The sequence below is a fragment of the Pantherophis guttatus genome, chromosome 1, assembly GCF_059756535.1.
Source record: "Pantherophis guttatus breed Tessera chromosome 1, ASM5975653v1, whole genome shotgun sequence".
NCBI lineage: Eukaryota > Metazoa > Chordata > Lepidosauria > Squamata > Colubridae > Pantherophis > Pantherophis guttatus.
In genome coordinates, this window is record NC_142063.1 from 836,734 (window position 1) to 860,073 (window position 23,340).

A 23,340-nucleotide genomic window follows, 5' to 3' on the forward strand; every position below is an offset into this window, starting at 1 on the left:
CTCCTGCTGTGTTGGGAAAGGTTGTTTGGCTGCATGATGGACAAACCAGGAAGGATCCTTCCAAAGAGGGTAAAACAATGTACAGGAAAAGAGAACTTACAGAATCTACCTTCCTACATTTTTGAAACAAGCATGGAAGGTGAAAGTTACAATATCTACAATGCTGTTTATGCTGTGGGACACGCATTGCATGCAATATATAGATCTGGAGGACAACTAACCACAATGAGGCTCAGAAAGAGGATCTCAAATATTCAGTCATGGCAGGTAATCTCAGTGAGTTTTTATCTAGTCCAGAGATCTGTAGGTAGGAAACACCCTATATGCATTTCTTGAATTACTGATTAAATATCTGTGTGCTATCAATGTATCTAAGAAGGGATTAAGACAGCCATTATTAAAAATAATTTTTGTAGAACCTCCTCACTTTCTCTCAGTCAGTAGCCTGAATCCAATCTGTAAAAGGACATTCAATTCATTTTAATGTTGGTTTAGATTATTGTGCCTTAGGAATGTTTGTTATTGCGTGCCAAGTTTCAAAACTTTTTTTTTAAGCAGGCTATTCATTCAATTTTAAATTAACCATTTTAATACTTCAGTGAGTTTTAAAAAACACTTCAATAAAACATTCTTCAGACTATAACCTTAAAGATACTATTAATCCATTGGGTTAAATTATTTCTAACTCTTGAGTTCATTCTTCAAAATATCAATTTCAAAACTTTCAGGAAGCTATCCATTAACTTTAAAATTAACCATTTTAATACCACAATAACTTTTAAAAAGCTATCCATTTTTAGTTAAACATTTTTACTTAAACTTAAAAAATACTAATTTCAGTAAGCTTTTCAAATTTATTATTAAGATCCTCCCCAAAAGAAATTAATCTTCCATTCTTCCTTTCTTTCTATATCTTTTCCAGTCCTTCTTCTTCAATAATACTTTCTTCTTCAGCATTGCTCCTCCCCCTGCTTTTATTTTCAAAATTTTTTGAATATGGATTTGAGACTGATGTATCTTTGGAATTCGTTCTCTTCTTAGAATTATCTCCTTTAATTTAAAGCCTCCATTTCGACTCTTCCTGTTTGTATAATCAGTCACTTCATTCCTTAAAGATTGATTCTGTCTATTGTCACGGTAAAGTTTATCAGTCTGCAGAAAAGAGTCTATTTGCTGCTTTTCAATTAACTGCATAGAAGCCTCTGCCAAAACGTCTATTTCCAGTGTGCTAACTTCCATCTTAATCCTGACAGCCTCTTTTCTCCCCTCCAAAATCACATTAGCTTGGTTAATTTCTTCCTCTTTTCCAGCCAGCAAATCATTGTTGTTCTCCAGATTTTGATTTTGAACAGTCCTTTTAATTGATTCTAATATAACAGAAGTATGAAAATTTAAGAGTTCTTGTAAAACCTTTACAGTCACAACTTGTGAGTTTGCTGGCTCATATAATAATGATCCTCCATCCTTGATGTCAGCCATATTTCAATTTTCACTTTGAATTTATTCAGCTATCAGGTCAATAAGTCCAATTATTTTCCACACAATTTAGAAGTATAAATTAGTTGAGGTCAATACCATAGTCTTTTCCATTCCACTAGCACTTTAAATCTTTTTCTTGCTGCGTAATCCAGTAGCTTTAACAATGTTGCTAACATTAACAGGCACTTTCACTAGTAATAAGTTTCGTTTTCACGCCCTTAGGCGCCATCTTTTTTTTTCTTCTTTTAAACGGAGTTAAAGTTCAGTACTCGCATTTTTTGTTCTCCTGATTTTGCTCTGCCAGCATCCAGGGTTGAAGTTTCTCATAATCCTTAAAATTGCATTGCTGGTGTGGTCGCGACCCCTTGTTCTGCATAAAGCAGACTCGTCCCAGATCCGGAGCACTGAAGGGCTTTCAGGGAGCTCTCACCCTGCAAACCCCAGGCTTAAAAAAAACCTGGGGGTCTAGGGGAGCTCTACCCAGACCCTTCTGCTCTTCTCTCCCCCTTTTTCCCTGGGGGAGAGTTTCGAGCCGCTAGACAGCTGATTTTCGCTGTTCTAGCGGCAAACAGAATCGTGGGGCTGGCGCTCCTAAAGGAGCGTCCATCGGGGATCGGATATCACTTTCAGCATTACCTATTTTAGGTCATGAAACGTCTGCAAGAAAACAACCAGGCTCAGAGAGAAGCAAGGACCCCATAGAAGTTATTTAATCATTCCTAAAATGCACTTGCCATTTACAAGAATGGGGGGCCAAATAAAATTAAAACATAGCTTGCCAAGTATCACAGAGGAAAAACTACACAATGTAATTTGTAATATTTGTCTGTAGCTCTCATCCTTGTAAGACTGGAATTGAAGAAGCCATGATACAAATATCCAGTAATGAAGAGAATGTCTTGTCATTTTAAGGAGGGAGTTGAATATCTGATGTTACTTCTGATTGCTTAGATCTCCATCAAGGCAACTCTTTTAGCTTCTCAGGTATAGACCTATCTCCTAGGCTGAAGGACATGACATTATGATAGAAACCAGGGTGTCTCACGTGTGGTGTTCAGCCAATTAATCCAGGTGTCTTTTCTTTCAGCTTCTTCCCTATCTGAGGAACATCAAGTTCAACAACAGTGCTGGAGAGGAAGTCTCCTTCTCAGAAAGTGGATTGGTTTCTTCTCGTTACGATCTTCTCAACTGGCTTTTCCTCCCCAATCAATCTTTTGTCCCCACAAAAGTTGGACAAATAGATTCCAAGGCTTCCCCAGGACAAGATTTCACCATTAACTCCAATGAAATCATCTGGGTCACAAAGGTGAATTGGAAGGAAATATTATAAATTCAGCAAAGGATTAATTCACTCCAAAGGAAGCATAACACTCTTTTAATTGGGAAATAGGTCTATTCAGTCAGAAAAAAATTCAGGGATTTGATGAAAAACCTGCTTTTGAGTTTAACACATTTACAATTTGACTTCTGAAAAGTCCAAGATGGTGTAAGATTGGGAAGAACTCCTGCTTGGAACCCAGGAGCCCATTAAAGCAGGCAAGAATGATTTCCATGGACCATTCAGTTGGATCCCCACAATTCTTTCTTTTCGAAAAGCTGTAGCTCCATCTCACAAGCCTTCCTTTCATTTTGAGGTCTCAGTTCCAATCTCCAGCATCCATTCTGGAGGGTCAGGATTGCCACTGGCCTGATTCCCCCTGAAGCTTATCCCTCTGGTAGGCCCTGGTAAACCGTTTCTTTTGAAGACATTCTAAAGATGGAAACAGAAATGCAGAAATAGACAAATGAAGCATGTTTATTACTTAGGCCATCTCAAATATTTCTCTTCCAGAAGGTGCCCTTTGCCAGGTGTGGCATGAGGAGGTGCCATGCAGGAGAGAGGAAGAGCGTTCCAGAAGGCAAGGAAGTTTGCTGCTATCAGTGTGACCCTTGTCCAGAAGGGACCATTTCTAATCAGACAGGTACAGCACACGTCAAGTGTAGATCTTCAAGAAAGTCACTCAATGGGAAAATATTAATTTTGGCATCAGTTTTGGTAGGAGGCTTTATATGATTCAATATATTCATATATTCAGCAGACCCTCTCAGTTCATGAATCTAAGCTGTGCAACCCCAAAGGCCACTTTTCTTGCTCCCCAACAATTTAATATCAGGTTTTTTCACGGCAAAATTTATAAGTTTCCTTTTAAGGAAAAAGATTGAATTTATTATTTTATTATTTATTATTATTAGTTCGATTTATATGCCGCCCTCCTCCGAAGACTCAGGGCGGCTTACAATGCACTTATAGCAATAGCCTTCATTCTTTTGTATATACCTGCTTATTAGGGCTTTTGCCCCCCCCCCCCATAAGTGGTGTTTCTACAAAGTCAGTTTATTGCCCCCACAATGTGGGTCCTCAATTTACCTACCTCGGAAGGATGAAAGGCTGAGTCAACCTTGAGCCTGGTGAGATTTGAACTCGCACTAATTGCAGGCAGCTGGCAGCTAAGTGCTACATAACAGCACTTAGTCCGCTGCACCACCAAGGCTCTTTTTGAATGTCTGGATTTGAAGAATAAAGCAGAGAGGTTGAGCAAGAGAACAGATCTGTTTTTCTGGCTAACTTATTCCCAGCATCGTCAATATGGATGGATGATTTGCCTTTGTTGATTCCTCATGAAATTCACACTGACTCTTGATTTCAGATGCAGCTCTCTGTGATCCCTGCCCAGAAGACCAATATCCCAACAAGGACATGGACCACTGCATTGCCAAGAAACTCCACTTCCTTGCTTATCAAGACCCCCTGGGCTACTCCTTAACATCTCTCACTCTTTTTCTCTCTGTGACCACAGCTTTAGTCCTGGTGGTTTTCCTTAAGCATCACAATACACCAATTGTCAAGGCCAACAACCGAGATCTCACCTACATCCTCCTGGTTTCCCTTCTGCTCTGCTTCCTCTGTTCCTTTCTTTTCATTGGTCAACCAGGGAAGCTCACCTGTCTTTTTCGACAATCTGCCTTTGCCATTCTCTTTTCCCTTGCAGTTTCCTCTGTCTTGGCAAAAACTGTCATGGTGGTTCTGGCCTTCATGGCCACCAAGCCTGGGAACAGGACTAAGAAACTCTTAGGAAAACCACTGACCAACTCCATTGTCTTAGCCTGTCCCCTGGTCCAAGCAATTTTTTGTGCCACCTGGCTGGTAACCTCTCCCCCATTTCCCAACATGGACTTCCACTCCTTGGTAGGAGAGGCCATCTTGGAATGTAATGAAGGCTCAGCTTCCATGTTTTATGCTGTCCTTGCCTATCTGGGTTTCCTGGCCCTCATCAGTTTCACGGTGGCCTTTCTGGCTAGGAAGTTGCCCGACAGCTTTAATGAAGCCAAATTCATTACTTTCAGCATGCTGGTCTTTTGCAGTGTTTGGATCAGCTTCCTCCCCACCTACCTGAGCACCAAAGGGAAGTCCATGGTGGCCGTGGAGATCTTCTCCATCTTGGCCTCTGGGGCTGGTCTCTTGGCTTCCATCTTTTTCCCCAAATGCTACATTATTTTATTTAGGCCCAATCTGAATTGTAGAGAGAATATAATGAGGCATAAGAATCTCTGATTTTATTATTTATTTATGAAACATAGTTATATTGCTATCCAATTTACACATTGGTGACTCCGGCTGGATTATAACATTAAAAATCACAACATAAAACCCATTGAAATGCCTCATTACACCCCCATTTATGCAGGGATTGGGAAGTTTTATTTTGATTTTGGATACATTGATTTTGATTTGAGGGGGGAGAGATATGCTCTTTTTCTACAGAATCCAATCTGGTTTTTTAATCTATTTGTGGTTTCTGTTTTCTATTCCTGTTCTGTCAAAATCTTTAATTTTCTCTGTTTTTTCGGCTTGTTTCCTCCTTTAATCTTCCCCTCTTCCAACTCTTGGTTCCATCTGAGGGAAATTACTGGAAGGACTCAAAGGTGCTTTTTCAAGAGACAACTGGACTTTCTGGTTTTTCTTTGAAGACATTTTGCTTCTGATCCAAGAAGCTTCTTCAGCTCTGACTGGATGGTGGGGATGCTCACCATCCAGTTAGAACTGAAGATGCTTCTTGGGTGAGAAGCAAAACATCTTTAAAAAAAAAACCTCCAGAAAGTCCAGTTGCCTCTTGAAAAAGCACCTTTGGAACAACCTGGAGGACTGAGAATCTCCATAGACATTTACCAGAAGGACTTTTCCCTCACGCAGGTTCTGAGGAGAGGCAATCAACGTCTCTCTTTCCTTCTTTTCCTCAGTTGCTTCCTCCTTTCTGTTTGCCTCTTCTCGTCCGAGCAGTTTTATCTCTGAGTTAGCCTCTTTCTCTGCCTCCTGGGCTTCAGCTCTGTCCAGCTTCTTCCTCCTGAGGCCTCACAGAGAGTTCTTACACAACCACAAAGAGGTTTGCCTCATCCTGAGCTCCTTCCCTTCGTTCTCGAGAGGCCCAGGAACCTGAGTTTGTGTGGTGGCGAAGACCTATTCCCTGAGCTTGGAAGAGAAAAATACTGTTACCTTTGTAAATTTGGTTTATCTGCCAACCCGAAAATAGAAACCACCAAGGAATTCAGGCAAAGCCAAAGGCATTTTTGAGGGGGGTGGGATAGGGTGTCAAGTCTTTTTATAGGGTACAGAAATAAATACATTCATTAAATATATGTGATACATCAACAAGGAACAAATCATAGAACATAGAATAATAGACTTGGAAGGGACCTTGGAGGTCTTCTAGTCCAACCCTCTGCCCAGGCAGGAGACCTTATACCATTTCAGACAAATGGTTGTCCAGTCTCCCTTTGAAATCCTCCAATGAGGGAGCACCCACAATTTCTGAAGGCAAGCTGTTCCACTGGTTGATTGTTCTCACTGTTAGGAAATTTCTCCTTAATTCCAGGTTGTTTCTCTCCTTGGTTAATTTCCATCCTTTGCTTCTTGTCCTGTCTTCAGATGCTTTGGAGAATAGGTGGATCCCGTCTTCTTTCTGGCAGTCCCTCAAATATTGGAACAAACTTATCATCTCCCCTCTAGTCCTTTTTAAAAAATTAGATTGGATATATCCAATTCCTGTAACCATTCGTATGTTTTAGCCTCCAGCTCCCTAATCATCCTTGTTGCTCTTCTCTGTACACTTCCCAGAGGTTTTTTTTATATATATATATTGTGGTGACCAGAACTGGATGCAATATACCAAGTGTGGTTTTATTAAGGCTTTGTAAATCAGTACTAGAACTAGAAATCAAAGAATAAGACATAATTTAGACATGGGAATTAAAGAATAGAAAGTATTGGTCCTAGATAACATTCCACAAGTGGCAAATTAATGGGTTACATCAACCCTCTTTTCCTCCTAAATTCATACCTTTCTCAATATTCTGATTTCCAGAATATGCTCCCTATTGTTGAGTTGCTGAAAAAAACTAGTTTTTTCATGTTTAAAAAAATATGATTTGTCTGAAAACAGTCACATGGGTCACATCTTCCTCGTGTTCCAGACAGGACAGGACAGGACAGGACAGGACAGGACAGGACAGGACTTTCCTGAAGTTCAAAACCTGCTGGAATCAGAAGCAAAAATTGGCCCCTGGAATTATGCATTTCCTATGTGGAAAAAATCTGTTCTTTGAAGAATGGAATTGATTAAATCAAGTCAATGAATAGAGATATAAGGCCAAAATCTGTAATCTAATTAGAGCAATCCCATAGATTTCCAATGGGAAATTTTTCTCTTTTGGTGTTTGGCATTCTGGCTCCTTCTCTTGATTTATGGGAGAGGTTTTCCCTCTCTGTCCTATTTTATTGCTTTATTCCTCCCATTTGGCTTCCGAAGGAAAATCTGCAGAAGAAATAGGCTGAGCTCCATTACTTGAGATCCTTTCCCTGTGAATATCTGTGCTTATCTTGTCTGTTGCTTATGCATTAGCCTCTCCTGCCTTTCTTAGATGTGTAAATATGAGACCATCCTTTTCTTGAGCCTCTCTCAATATTGGAGGAGTCCTACCAGCACATGCTGTTTCACAAACCCTGAAAAAAGTCTTGATTATTGATTAACCTCCAGTTTTGGAGTACCTACAACCTCTAGAGGCAGGTTGATCAATTGTTCTAGTCAGTGGAATGAGCTGCCTCCAGAAGCTGTGAGTGATCCATCACTGAAGGCTTTTCAGAAGAAACAAGCATATGCCTGAAATGGTATGGGGTTTCCTGCCTGAGGAGGGGGTTGGGCTAGAAGACCTCCGAGGTCCCTTCCAGCTCTCTTATTCTGTTATTTGCTTCAGGTCCTCTGTTTGATTCCACCCATTCTTGTCATCCCTCCCAGAACAGAGATTTATGGGAGTGATGCTCTCCTTCCCACACCAGCTTACTGTTCTGTCCCCGTCTCACAAACGCACACCAGCAGTCGACCAAGAGTTAAAATAAACCAGCAGACAAGAATTTCCTTTGAAAGCAGAATTGGCAGCAACCCAGTGGCTGCTTTCCAATAGTTTTTACTTACAAAGGGAGGTTTATCTCCTCCGACTGAAAACATCAAAGTTCACAAAAGCCAAAGAATAGTCAAGTCCAGTCCAAAAAATCAGTCCAAGCAGAGCATATAACAAAGTTCCAGAAATGCAGAATGACTTGCTAGCTTTCAGTTTTGTCTGTCGTAAAGCCTGAATGGCCACCACACCCCCTTTTATCCCCTGTAGGGTGTGGTCCAGTGACTCAGCTTAATCTCTGGCATGCCTCCTTCTCTGCTGCGTGCACTTGTCTTTCTGACGCTGTCGGGGATCCAGCCAAGACTTATCTCCGTTGCTGTCTAACTGAGGCTGCTCAGAAATGCCTGGCTCTTGGCCTATCTCTTCTCCTTCGGAAGACACCTGAGGCATTGCCAGAGAGGAGGCTCCTGGAGAGGGAGGCCTTGCCAACTCCTCTCCTTCACTTTTGGAGTCTTCTCCCTCCGATAAGACGGTCTCGGGGGTCAGAGTCACAACACTTACAATGGTGGAGACATTCTTCAGAAGAAAACACCGCAGATAGACTTTTCTGGCTCTAACTGGTTAGACAGCCCTCCTGTTTAAAGGTCTTCAACAGTTACGAAACATATAAATAAGGCTTGGTAAAGCTCTCCTCAATGAAAAGCAGGAATAGCTAAGAACAGCAATCTTGCAAAACAGGCAGGCCATGGACTTGATGCTGCTCAAAATGGCCCATGGATGTGAGGGATTTCCTGGTTTGGGTTGCTTCAACCTTACTGACAATTCCTTGCAAGTAAAAGCAGTACGTGGTGGCCTATAGGTGGAGCAATCAGGAGGCTGTGAGTTCGATCCTACGTAGAGGCAGATATTTCTCTCTCTGGGCACAATGAGAATATATCTGCTGCAAACTCTGCATTGGCAACAGGAAAGGCCAATAAACACTCATCTCCATTCAGTTGCCCTGACTCCACCCCACAAGGGATCATGGGGTCATTAAACGACAAAAAAAGCAGTATGCAAGATGTAAAGGATCAGGCACAAGGAGCTACAGAACAAGCCTCAGTCTTCTATGCAATTGGCTTTCCTTGTGGGTACCTGGGACAGGCTGGTTGCAAAACTTGGCTCTAGATTGCCTAGCTCTTCTGCCTGGCATTAAGGTCTTTTCAAACATTGTTTCCAGAAGACTTAAGCGGATAAATCCTGTCCTTTCAGGATTTTGCCCTCCAAGAGGTGAAAAGGGAGAAGAGCTGTGAAAAAACCAAGTTGTTGGAGGAGTGAGAGCCTCTTAGCAAGACAGAAGCATAGAAGAGGAAATTCTGCTTTTGGGACCCTGAACTCCTTGCTTCTCAGTACATTTTATCAAAACTGCTACTGCAAAACAACTGATTGCGTTTCTTTTTATTAAGGCAATAACTCTTGAGGATACTAACAGCAGATGGGTGGGAATCCTCTAACCTGAGGATTGTTATTTATGGATATTTGTGCTTACAACATCGATTGTATTTTTTATATGTATGATCATCATTTTGCATCATTTTCTTGGTTTCACCTATTAGGAGTCAAAATACTTCTGACTCACATAGCTATATTTCTTCTGGTCGTTAGTTGCTCCTTTGTGTTCAGGTCTGGCCTCAGAATAATAATGTAGCACTTGGGGATGAAGACGCAACCAAGCAGACCAGCACTGGAGGCCAAGATGGAGAAGACCTGCACAGCCACCATGTATTTCCCTTTGGTGCTCAGGTAGGTGGGCACAAAAGTCACCCAGACGCTGCAGAAGACCAGCATGCTGAAGGTGATCAGCTTGGCTTCATTGAAGGCCCCAGGCAGGTTCCTGGCCAGGAAAGCCACCGTGAAGCAGATGGCAGCCAGGAAGCCCATGTAGCTGAGGGTGACGTAGAACATGACAACGGCCCCTTCATTGCATTGCAGGACGATCTCTCCAGGCTGGGAGTGGAGGTCAGAGTCAGGGAAGGGGGGAGAAACTCCCAACCAGATGGAGCAGATGATAATTTGGACAGCAGAAGAAGAAAGGATGATGGAGTTGGCCAAGCTCTTCCCCAACCATCTCTTCACTCGGTTTCCTGGTTTTGTGGCCAGGAAAGCCAGCACCACCGTGATGGTTTTGGCCAAGAGAGAAGAAATGGCCACTGAGAAGATGATGCTGAAAACCGTCTGTCGGAGAAGGCAGGTGGCTTTCCTTGGTTGACCAATGAAGAGAAAATTAGACAAGAAGCAAAGCAGGAGGGAGACCAGGAGGATGTAGGAGAGGTCCCGGTTGTTGGCTTTGACAAGGGGAGTTTCTCGGTATTTAATGAAGATGAGTAAGACAAAGCCTGTGGTTAGGGAAAAGAATAGAGCAAATGACACCAGGATGTTGCCCAGATGTTCTTCATAAGACAGGAAGGTTATAAATTTGGGGATACATTGGACTTGATCCTCATTTGGATATTTATCATCTGGACACTTGGTGCATTTTTCTGTATCTGAGAAAACAAATAAACAAAAAAAAATTCTTTAACATTTTACTTGGCTGTTTTTAGTTGGCTGTTCACCGCCCTGAGTCCTCAGGGAGAAGGGCGGTATACAAATTCAAAATAAATAAATAAATAAATAAAAATAAATAAATAAACATATTATCCTTTCACCTTCAAAGAAATACATTCATGGGACAAGATAATTTCTTACCATCTCCACAGAAAGATCATAAAAAGAATATCATTTTCTAAAAAAAATAATATTTCTAATTGTTTATTAAATTGGGGAATGTCATAGGACATAAATAAATAAATAAATAAATAATTTTATTTCTATACCGCCCTTCTCCCGAAGGACACAGGGCGGTGTACAGCCTATTAAAAACACAAGACAACATCAATTAAAATAGTTTAAAATTATTAAATGAATTTGGCTCAATTTAAAACCCCAGGAATTTAAAACCCAATTTAAAATTGTTATGTTGATAGCCCAGCCTGGCGGAACAACAGAGTCTTGAGTGCACAACGAAACACCCAGAGGTCGGAGATCTTGCGTATTTCCGGGGGCAGTTCATTCCACAGGGCTGGGGCTCCCACAGAGAAGGCCCTCCCCCTGGGTGTCGCCAGCTGACATAACTTGGCCGATGGCACCCTGAGGAGACCCTCTCTGTGGGAGCGAACTGGCCGGTGGGAGGCTATCAGTGGCAGAAGACGGTCTCGAAGGTACCCGGGTCCTGTGCCATGGAGCGCTTTAAAGGTGGTGACCAACACCTTGAATCGCACCCGGAAGACCACAGGGAGCCAGTGCAGCTCGTGCAGGAGGGGTGTCATGTGGGCACAACGGGTTGCACCCATAACCACCCGCGCAGCCACATTCTGGACCAGTTGGAGCCTCCGAGTGCTCTTCAAGGGGAGCCCCATGTAGAGAGCATTACAGTAGTCCAGCCGGGAGGTGACAAGGGCGTGAGTGACCGTGCGCAAGGCGTCCTGGTCCAAAAGGGGCTGCAACTGGCGAATCAGGCGAACCTGATAAAAGGCCCCCCTGGCCACGGCCGTCATATGCTCTTCTAAAGACAGCGGTGCATGCAGGAGGACACCCAGATTATGAGCCCTCTCTGTGGGGGGCAAAGATTCACCCCCAATAGTCAGCGATGGCACCTGCTGACTATATCGGGACACCGGAAGCCACAACCACTCGGTCTTGGAAGGGTTGAGTCTGAGCCTGTTCCTCCCCATCCAGACCTGCACAGCCTCCAGGCAGCGAGACATCACATCAAGGGCATCGTTGGGGTGGTCTGGGGTGGAGATGTACATTAATGATTTCCCGTGTAATGTGCAGAATCTTCATAGGAACCTACATTATTATAGGTAAATAATAAATCAGCTACTCTTTCTGGACACACTTCCTGAGTCCTTCACATGGCACTTCTTAATATACAGGACTCAGGAGAGGCTAACTTTTGGAATCTAGTTTGCTGGCAGGGAAAGCTAGTCCTGCAAATAATCAAGAACGACTCCTGGGAGCAGCGATAATATATTTGTCATGAGATGGACCCATAACTGTCCTCACCACCTCATTGGGCACCAGCAACATCTTCTCAGTGATCCTCAAGGGGGGAGCCATATAAAATGCATTGCAATCCCAAAAATGGACGATTGAGAATATCCATAGACAATGCATTGCAATAATCCTTCTGGGAGATGGACCCAAGATAATTCCTCAAGTTTCAAAGAACTCAGATCTTCTCAGAAAGGTTAAAAACTATAAGGATGTCTCCCAACTCAAAACCAGAAGAGAGATTTTCTCTGAGAGTAGTGAAGCTGGTGCAATCTGTCACATCCTCCTCTCTGTTCCCAGCCACTCCTTCATGTTTGTCATCCCTTAGATAAGAAATTGTGCAGTTTGAAAATAAACACGCTTCAAACTTTTAACTTGGACTTCCATGAAAATGCTCTGGTGTGGATGAATGGATGAATCCATTCCCTGTCTCTTTCTTTGGTGTCACCCACCTTCCTGAGTGGAGAAGGTCCCCTCTGGACAAGGAACGCAGTCGTAGCAGCAAATGGGCTCTCCTTCTCGAGCCCTCTTGACAAATCCAGGATGACAGTTTTCCACACATTTGGACTGAGGCAGAGACTGAGCAGAAAAGAAGGGATGCCAAAAGTAAAACCTCAGAACTCACCATCCATGGAAAACGGAGGTAGACATAAACCTTAGTGAAGTAACTAGGCTTTGGTTAAATAAATATGAAATATCACCTGACTTCCCACTCCCTATCAGTGACCATTTATTCCATTCCATTCAATCCAATTCCATTCCATAATTCTATTCCATTCTATAATCCTATATCCTATCCTATCCTATCCTATCCTATCCTAAAGGTCTTTTCTACCTGATAAAGTCTGGAGTGATGGAACTGAGAAAAGATTTAAACGTTCAGCGACAGACACCCAGTGGCTTCCTCCTACGGCCCTATTAATATGGATTCCTCCGTTCTTCCTATAGTCATGATTTTCAAGGATGATGGTCTATCCATTAAATTCTATAATAAAATTTATTCTAAATGGTTTATTAATTTTTATTTTATTAGATTTTTAAAAAATAAGTAGAACAAAACAGTGATGAAGAAGGAAAGTTCTGTTCAGCAGGATACTAAATTGCAGAGGGGAGACAAAAAGGCCATGATCTATGTCATAAAGTTTAGTCACCCAGCGTCCCATGTTGGAGATGGCTGGATCAGCTGAAAACAGTGTTCCATACTAGAGCATCTGAAGGACACCTTGGTCAATAGCACTGAAGCTTTCTAAGCCACCTAACAAAATTAGAAGAGTACCACTCCCCACATTCAATTCTCCATCTTGGTGACCAGGCTTAGCCCACTTGAAATGGGTTCTAGGACTTTGGAAGCCGGAGAAAAGTCTCCAATATTTTCCCTACCTTGTTGAGCGACTTTAGCCTTGACAGAGCATCTTGGTTGATAATTACTCTCTGTCTTTCAATGCTCCCAAGTTGCAATTGGATGGGATCCTCCCCGGAGAGAATCAACAAGCACCCGAAGTCCAGATCTGCGGTTACATCTCCATTTTGGTCCAAGTAGAGTTTAAAGTGGGAAAAATTCCAAAATTCATTCTTCTCAAGGAAGGGGTGGAACTGGAATGAATTCATTCCCATGTTTTAAAAGTAGAGCCCTTCTTTTTTTTCTTTTTATCCCATGTGGTCTTTTAACATTTGAATTTTTCTTCAACAGTTGTCTAAGTTGCAAATAGGCTTGATCGGGGGAAAAGTGTTACCAATATCTTCAAAAGTTAAAAAAGGTTCAGCAACATTTGTCAACCACATATTGAGAAAATATAGATTGAGAAAACAAATAATTGACAAAGTTTGTCGATTCTATGGAACATTCTTGAGCAGCTCACAAATAAATTAACAAACAAAGAGATTATGTGTACACTCCCTGAAAACAACAGGGTGAGTAAAAGAAAGCAGGGATTTGTCAAGAAGCAAGTTGCCAATTTAATTTTCTCTCTGATAGTTGACAGAAAAAACACATCCTAATAAGCTAATTCTACCTTATTGTAAAGCCAGATCAACAGAACTTTGCAAGTACAAATCTCCCACTATCTGTTTTGATTGCCTGAAAAATTAGGGATGATAATTTTTGAATTCCTTTTTTTTTTTTGCCTGTTATTCAGCTGTTGCCTGCCCCCTCTTATCTGGTTGCTCTCAGGAAATCTTCCCCATCATTCCTCAAGATCATTCTGACATGTCATTACATTTCTTTAATGAAATGTAGGGATAGCAGTAATAAAACTTGATTTTAGCAAAGTACTAACAAATTACTTCCTGGGGTTATGATTAGGAAGCTACTTACGTAAGATCTGAATTGTGATAATTAGATGGATAAAAACTGTCTTGAGATGAAAGGAGCTGCTCTAACCATGAAGAAAGACAACAAGGGAAAGAACTATGTTGGTTTATGGCAGCTGAAAATCAGAAGATGCTTCTAGAAGCACCATGTTCAAATAACACAATCTCTTTGTTGGAAAGGATAGTGCACTCTTCCAATTACTAAAAAAATGTTACACAGAAGATTAAGCACTATATTCCATAGTTTATAGATATGGAAAATTGAACTCAGTGACAAGACTGAGGAGATTCTGGCTGAATAAGAAGAAAATGTCATAAAAGGAGGAGCAGTTTTAGCACTGAGCCAGTGAACCTGAGAAATTCAGTCTCCTCTTGTCTTAATGCAAAGACTGAGCAAATGTAGGCCAAAGAAGCTTCGGCTGGGATTCATGCAGAAAGGAATGGTTAGGCTAGATGGCCTCAAGGTCTCCATTACATTTATAAAGGTAAAATTCTACGATGCTAATCATCAACCATATACCTACCTGGATTTATTTAAAACTGCATGCATCTTTTTCAAATTAGCAGTGTTTAATACCAAATATTAATAAATATTTATTTATTTATTTATTTTTTATTTATAATTAAATTTATATACTGCCCTACTCCTGAAGGACTCAGGGCAGTGAACAGCCAAAAAAGTAAAATATACATAATACAAACGTTAAAAACCATTTACAGTACATTAAATACTTTGGCCAGATTTAAAACACCCCAGTTATAAAACCAATTTAAAAGCAATTAAAAAGGGAGTTTAGGCCAGACCAGCCTGCTGGAATAGGAATGTTTTGAGGGCACGGCAGAAAGTGCTCAGATCTGGGATCCTTCGTATTTCCAGGGGGAGCTCTTCCAGATGGCAGGTACCCCCACAGAAAAGGCCCTCCCCCTGAGAGCTGCCAGTCGACATTGTTTGACCGACGGCACTCTGAGAAGACCCTCTCTATGGGAGCGTACTGGTCGGTAAGAGGCTATTGGTGGCAGAAGGCGGTCTCATAGGTACCCCGGCCCTAAGCCATGGAGCGCTCTAAAGGTGGTAACCAGAACCTTGAAGTGCACCCAGAAGACCACCGGGAGCCAGAGCAGCTCGCGTAGGAGGGGAGTCACATGGGAGCACCACATTGTTCCCATAACCACCCGCGTGGCCGCATTCTGGACCAGTTGGAGCCTCCAGGTGCTCCTCAAGGGGAGCCCTATGTAGAAAGCATTACAGTAGTCCAGGCGGGAAGTGACGAGGCCATGAGTGACCGTGCATAATGAATCCCGATCCAGAAAGGGACGTAACTGGTGAATCAGGCGAACCTGATAAAAAGTCCTCCCGGCCACAGCCATCAAATCCTCTTCTAAAGACAGCCAGGAGTCCAGGAGGACACTCAAGTTGCGAGCCCTCTCCTTGGGGGCCAGTGACTCACCCCCAATAGCCAGTGATGGCACCAACTCACTATATTGGGATGTCGGAAACCACAGCCACTCGGTCTTGGATGGGTTGAGCCTGAGTCTGTTTCTCCCCATCCAGATCCATACAGCCTCCAGGCACTGGAACATCACTTCAAGGGCATCATTGGGGTGATCCGGGGTGGAGATGTACAGCTGAGTGTCATCAGCGTACTGATGGTTCTTCACCTCGAAACCATGGATGATCTCACCCAGCGGCTTCACATAAATGTTGAACAGAAGGGGCGAGAGGACCGACCCCTGTGGCACCCCACATAGAAGGGGCCTCGGGGTTGACCTCTGCCCCCCTGTCAACACAGACTGCGACCGGTCAGAGAGAAAGGAGGAGAACCACCACAACACAGTGCCCCCCACCCCTAACTCTTCCAACCGGTGCAGCATGATACCATGATCGATGGTATCAAAAGCCGCTGAGAAGTCTAATAGGACTAGGACAGAGGAGCAACCCCTGTCCCGAGCCCCCCAGAGATCATCGACCAATGCGACCAATGCCATCTCCATGCTGTACCCAGGCCTGAAGCCTGACTGGAACAGATCTAGATAAGCCGATTCATCCAGGTACTGAGGAAGCTGTCGCGCTACCACACTCTCAACAACCTTCGCAACAAAGGGAAGGTTGGAGACTGGATGATAATTCGCCAAGACTGCCGGGTCCAGGGAAGGCTTCTTGAGGAGAAGCCTCACCACCGCCTCCTTCAAGGTGGGGGGGAAGACACCCTCACTCAAGGAAGCATTAATAATCCTCTGGAGCCAGCCTCGCGTAACCTCCCGGGAGGTCAACACCAACCAGGAGGGACATGGGTCCAATAAACATGTGGCCGTGCTCAGTCTACCCAGTATCCTGTCCACGTCTTCGGGAGTCACGGAATCAAACTCTTCCCAGGTAATATTCTCAAGACCTGCCTCCATCATCCCCCCGAATTTACCCAGTCAGAGTCCAGGTGTTCCCAAATCTGAGCGATTTTGTCATACAGATACTGTACAAAGTCCTCTGCTCTACCCTCCAATGGGTCCTCCTGTGCTTCCTGGTAGAGCAGGGAGTGGGTCACCCTAAACAGGGCAGCTGGGCGATTATCTGATGACGCAATAAGAGTGGAAAAATAATTACATTTTGCCGCTTTTATCGCCACCAGGTAGGTCTTAATATAAGACCTTACCAGTGTTTGGTCAGATTCAGAATGGCTGGCCCTCCAACTGCTCTCCAGGCATCTTTTCCAGCACTTCATCTCCCTCAGCTCCTCGGTAAACCAAGGAGCCAGGTGAGACTGGCGCCAGATCAGAGACCGCAAAGGCACGACGCGGTCCAAAGCTCCAGTGGCCACCCTATCCCAGGCGGCCACTAGGTCTTCAGTCGAACCATGAGCCAGAGCCTCAGGAAATGGCCCAAGCTCTGTCTGGAACCTATCAGGATCCATCAGTCACCTGGGGTGGAACCACCTAAATGGTTCCGCCTCCCTGCGGCGGGGTGTGGCGGTTCGAAGGTCTAAGCGAAGGAGGGAGTGATCTGACCATGACAAGGGCTCGGTCATTATATCCCCTATCTCAAGATCACTCAGCCACTGACCAGAGACAAAAACCAGGTCCAGCGTGTTTCCCCCCGTGTGAGTAGGGTCATGAACTAACTGGGTCAGGTCCATGGCAGTCATGGAAGCCATGAACTCCTGAGCCATCTCAGATGCCTCACCAAAGGATGGCAGGTTAAAATCCCCCATGACCATAAGCCTAGGGGTATCAACCACCACCGCGGCTATAACATTGAGCAGCTCAGGCAGGGCCGCCACCACGTGGCAGGGAGCCAGATACGTAACCAGCAAGCCCATCTGTGCCCCATGACCTCACTTCACAAGGAGGGACTCACATCCGGCCATCTGAGGAACAGTGGCCTCCCTCGGACCAAGACCCTCTTTAATAACAACTTCCACCACCCCCCGCCCCTCCCCTGTGACCTCGGCTGATGAAATGCATGAAAACCAGGTGGACACATTTCAGCGAGGGGGATTCCCCCCTCCTGGCCCAACCAGGTCTCCATAATACCCGCCAGGTCTGCTCCCCACTCCTGAACTAGATCACAAATGAAGGGGGCTTTATTTACCACAGACCTGGCATTGCATAGCATCAGCCGAAGGCCCAGGGCCTGAGGGCCTGTGCAACCTGGGGAACGAGAGGAGCATTGGAGGCCGGAGCGCGCCACTGCTCGAAGACAGCGAGTGCGCACTCCCATAACATGATATGCCCCCCTGCTCCCGCCATATCTGCCCCTCCCACCCACAGTACTGATATAATGTCCATCAACAACACGAGCTCTAACCCCCTCCTTGACCCCGATTCCCGCACCTCCCATGCCGCGCTCCTCAGCTGGACCAGGCCCCCTCCCCCGGGGGTTCTCCCCATACCCACACAACCCACCCCCCTCCCAGAACCCTTTAAAATCTTGTTTAAAAACTTCCCCAAAAAACTCCACAGCCCCCTCCTTGCAACATGCCATCTCTCAGGATTCCAAAATCCGTCATCAAGATAGGCCCTCGATAGAGTGGAGGGCCAAACCTGTGAGAGGGGAGAGTCTCGCAGGGCAAGGAGCTCAGACACCGAGTACATCTGATCATTAGGGTAAAAATAGTCCGTGGTCAGGGGACCACCATGATGTTATAAATCCACAGGGGAAAAGTTCCAATCCATGGCACAAGCAACCGGACTCTATTGCCCTCTCACAGCAGTGGAGGGGAGATACATGCCACTTGACACCTGGAAATTTCTTGGCCCAACCGTCCTCTCACGAAGGCCGACCAGTTGAAATACTTAAAATTGATGGAAACTGGTAGTGAAGGGCAGCCATACACCGGCTCCCTCCGGACTTGTGTCCTCAGCTCCCATTCCCCCATACGGGTTAGGAGAGTCCAAAAAGCCTAATCCTCCAGCTCATGGGCAGGAATTAGTTCAGGAAGAAATTTGCAGTGGCGGAAATTCAGAGAGGACATGATGGAATTGGGGGAAGTAGGAGTAACTCAGCAGGCCAGGATAGGCGGGGTAGCTATGACCATAATAAGGCCTAATAGGCCTAAACTTGATCAAAAGAGAGGAAGGAGGGGGGGGAGTATAAGCAGCAAAGTGTCCATAGTCATTTTCTGGCCCCCCTCAGCCCCTCAGCCCCTCAGAACTTCCATTTGATGACAATGCTCCCCAACTCTGCCCCCTCCAGCTCACCATGGAGGTCTCTGGGTCCACACAGGGGCAGCCCTTCCCCCTAAGGGCCAAGCACCCTTCAGCCGTCCAGGAAAATCCTGTTTGAAGACTGCCAAGTATCCCACGCCATCTCATTCAGTCTACACGGTCTTTAGGTAGCCGCTCTGGCTCTAACCGCCATCCCCATGACCTTTGTCACGGCCGCCATCGCCGCTGCTGACACCGCCGCTGCTGGCCCTCTCACCGTCGTCTTAGTATTTATCTACCATGGTGTAGCTTATTTGGAATATTAAGCCCTAGTCAATTAGATTGGCCAAAAGTGTTGGACTTTTGTAGCATAATTAGGTTGAGATAGTTCTCGTTCTTCTCCATTGGACTTCTTCTTAAACAGAACTGAGATTAGGGCACTGGAGACTAAAACATATGAAGAATGGCTGCAGGAACTGGGCATGACTGGTCTAGTGAGGAGAAGGACCAGGGGAGACATGATAACATCTTCCAATATTTGAGGGGCTATCACAGAGAGAAGGGGATCAAGCTATTTTCCAAGGCACCTGAAGGCCAGACAAGGAAGAATGGATGGAAACTGATCATGGGGTGGGATTCAGCCAGTTCGGGCAAACCAGATGCTAATTTTATATCTGGTTCGCCGAACCGGTAGTTGCAAGGAGTGGCTGGCCCTGCCCACCCCTCCCCTCCCAGGAGTCTCCACAGAGCCTGTTTTGGATGCCAGGTAAGAGCAGGGCCTGCGCGGAGGCTCTGGGTGGGCAAAAAAATGTTCTGGAAGTCAGAAATGGGCCCATTTCTGGCCTCCAGAGCCCGGGGGTAGCCATTTTTGGCCTTCCGAAGCCTCTGGAGCCTGGGGAGGGCAAAAAAGAGGTCTCCTGGAAGTTCCAGAGTCCAGAAACGTGTGCAGAACTGGCGCATGCACGAGCAAAGTGAGCGCGTGCAAGCAAGCAAACTGGTAGCAAAGGTAAGTGAAACCCACCCCGACCCCATACCTGCCACGGTTGCAGCCTTGGAGCTCCCAAACCCTCTTCGCCCTCCTTCCTTCTCCTCCTGTATCTGGAGGAATACGCAGCATTTAAGGCATGCGCCAGAGTCTTAACGATACTGTAAATATGTTTGTGATTTTTGATCCGTAAAGTGTTCCTTCCCTGCTGGGTCTCCATTGACGCTTTCTGGGTGCATCTTCTCCGACCATTGAAAGAAGAGACATGGTTTGAAAAAGAACAGCGAAAATACTGATCTTCAAACTGGACATCTACAAAGAAGTAGGGTTCAAACACATCCTCTTTTGGCCATTGTTTCTCCTGAAAACAAAAAGACCAAATACTATGAACATATTTGAGACATCTGTGTTTTTTCAATGAATATGTTCCCAAATTTGTGGTGATCCAGACTTTCCCTTCAATGGGTCCTGGCAAACCTTCAAGAGTTAAATGGAAAGGAAGGATTCTGTCTGAAATGGAAACGTATTCTAAGAAGTGAACAAAGACATTGACTTGTCTCCACTTAGAGAGGGCCTCTCTGAGGAGTGTCGGTTGTCTAGTCATTGAGAATCGTTGTGATATAACCACACAAATTCCATTCCTGACAAGTATAGGAGTCAAAATCCTCATGAAATTCTCTCCGTTCTCTGTGTCTGAAGCAAAGAGGCCAATCAAGGTCCACCTGAAATGGAGAAGCAGATGGACAATTGCTGAGTCCTGGAACCCTCCTTTGGGGAGCATCCAGTGGTAAAAAGGGAATTGACTTTTATCACTCAGGGCCTCTGAAGCAGTTAGATAACTGATCTGAAAAGACAATGAAGAATGCTTATATTTGGGTTCGGATCAAGTCCAAAACATTAGCTTTTAATACATCCAACTTCATTCTCTTAAACTTGTTAGAATAGTTTATTGTTGATTAGTCATGAGGCCTACAAAAATACAGAATATAAAACACAGAACATTAAGAACACAATATATAAGCATAGAATAAAAAAATTAAGGAAACAAGAACACAAATAAAGAATGAAAATCATACTTCTGTATCACCTTTATAATTTCCCACAATCAGACGCAGATACACAGATTTTAGGTGAACTGTTTTGTTCCAATAAAGTACTGTATTAAATATATAATTTTTGAATTCTCATAGCATAGGAAATGAGTTGTTTTAATATAAGGATCACAATAGGTTGTTTTTATAATGTGCAGTCCAAGCTTCTAAATGTTTTCTTTCTTATATAATTGAGATTGAAAGGATGAACGTGTTAGTCTCTCTCTGGAGCTCCAGAAAGACAAGTTCATTGGGACTTGGTTAAATCTTCTATATTTAATGATTGTTTCCAGCACATTCTCACTAAAATAAATATTGCCCGAAGGCACTTTTGCATTTAAATACTTGTCTTTTAACGGAACTTTTGTCTGTTAAAAAAAACAGAATTTTGGAAATCTCGGTTTCTACAGCTTAATTTTATATCAACAATTGTATGCCCCAATTTTAGACAGGGGAAAAGTTGTATAAATTCCCAATTAAGCCCTGAGGGTGGAAGAACTTTTATCCACCCACAAAATCCTTCTTAGACGATGTGATTATTTTAGTGATGATATATGTCTTAAAGCTTCAAATCACAGCTCCATATAAGAGTTTAGGGGTAATCTAAGGGAGAGAAGCAACCTAGAACTAAGGAGAAATTTCCTGACAGTTAGAACGATTAATCAGTGGAACCACTTCCCTCCAGAAGTTGTGAATGCTCCAACACTGGAAGTTTCTAAGAAGAGGTTGGATAACCGTTTGCCTGAAATGCTATAGGGTTTCGTGCCTAAGCAGTGGGTTGGACTAGAAGACCTTCAAGGTCCCTCCAACTCTGTTATTCTATTGTGTTCTAATCTCGGCATTATATACTTTAATAAATGGGGCTCAAGGAAGTTGGATAGCTATGATTTCTTTAAAATTTAAGTAGTAGATTCACTTATGTCCATGCTCTGGGCTCTTTTGATGTAGAGTGAGCAAAGATCCCATCTCCAAGAAAACTATCTCTAGATAAGGAAAGGTGTTACTTGCTCTATGGCTCACCACTGAATAGCCCTCTATGGATATGATGTCATTTTTAAAATTCATAACTTTTGACTTTGATTTATTAAGAATCAGATACTTATTATGGGAGTTGGAACCAAGTCTTCTTTACAGCATATGAAACCCAACTTGAGGGAGTTCTTGGTGCTCTCTGAGCTTGCTTGTTTTCTTCCAGACGTTTCATAACCTGAACTGGCTAAACATCATCAGTGCTAACCATCATCATCATCATCATCACTAGCACTGATGATGTTACCTAGTTTGGGTAAAGAAACATCTGCAAGAAAACAAGCAAGTTCAGAGATCACCAAGGACCCCTCATGTCAACCCCGAGCTACAAATATTCTCCTTTATTATAGGTATAATAATAATAATAATACCATCCTCAGTTTATAACAAGATGATAATAGATGTATCTAGTGTCTTAGACATGTGTACCAGAGGATCCTTTATGAGTCCTGGTAAGTCATTCATTTCTAGACTGAATAATAATGGTACAAGTATGCACCCTTCGTGAGCTTTGGTCCTATTGGCTACAAGTGTCCAGCAGAATCCACCCAAGCCATGAAGAGGGTGTCATGAGAAGATACGGCTACTTTGATGGTTGCCTCCTTCTCAATATGGATCCCAATCACCAGCCATGAGACCTAAAATGGCTATGGTGAAAAACAGCTCCTGAATTCCATTGAGAAGATGCAAGTGGATATATTGATCACCCACCAACTCTGCTCTCACTGTACCAGATACACACACACACACACACACACACACACACACACACACACACACACACACACAAACCTGTGAGACTTTGTAGGTGCCTCCTAAAGTTGACATCTGGATGGAAATGTCCCTTCTTGCTGCATCGAGAAGAGTCAAAAGACCGTCCTTCTTCCCACAGCTGTAGTTGGGGACATTGGCTTCTCCAGTAGAGAGCATGTCCAGCAAAGCATCTGAAGTGGCAAGTGAGCTCAGCGAGTTGTCATGGATGTTGTAGCCAAGTGTGAGATTGTGCAGGAGCTGTGGATTCTTGTTAGCCATGTGAATGGCAAAAATGAACCGGACAATTCTAAACTTATCAGGAGATAACCTACCTAAAGCTGCCCACCTGTGGAAAAATATTCATATTATCAACACCACCATCGAAAGCAATAACAGGATATTGTTTAATGTATTTTCTCTTTGTCACACAAGCCTATTGAATTTTAAGCCAATACTGATCCAAAACTAGAGGCAAAAATTAAACCATTCAATGAGCATTTATAGATAGATACAGATACAGATTAAGAGAGTTGGAAGGGACCTTGTAGGTCA

General features: G+C 43.8%; 2 protein-coding genes across 2 annotated transcripts; one reads left to right on the plus strand and one right to left on the minus strand.

The window, feature by feature from the left end:
- The first annotated feature begins 4,216 nt into the window (after positions 1–4,216).
- On the plus strand, positions 4,217–5,071 carry LOC132709333 (vomeronasal type-2 receptor 26-like). Its single transcript, XM_060682692.2, has one exon. It carries the CDS (start codon positions 4,217–4,219, stop codon positions 5,069–5,071), a length of 855 nt encoding a protein of 284 aa, XP_060538675.2.
- A 4,265-nt stretch (positions 5,072–9,336) lies between these two features.
- Positions 9,337–10,611, minus strand: LOC148116217 (vomeronasal type-2 receptor 26-like). The gene is made up of 2 exons (XM_087883498.1): positions 10,596–10,611; positions 9,337–10,433 (listed from the first exon to the last, which is right to left on the minus strand). The coding sequence occupies exons 1-2, from the start codon at positions 10,609–10,611 to the stop codon at positions 9,523–9,525; spliced, it is 927 nt and encodes a 308-aa protein (XP_087739624.1). The 3' UTR covers positions 9,337–9,522.
- Between the last annotated feature and the right edge of the window lie 12,729 nt (positions 10,612–23,340).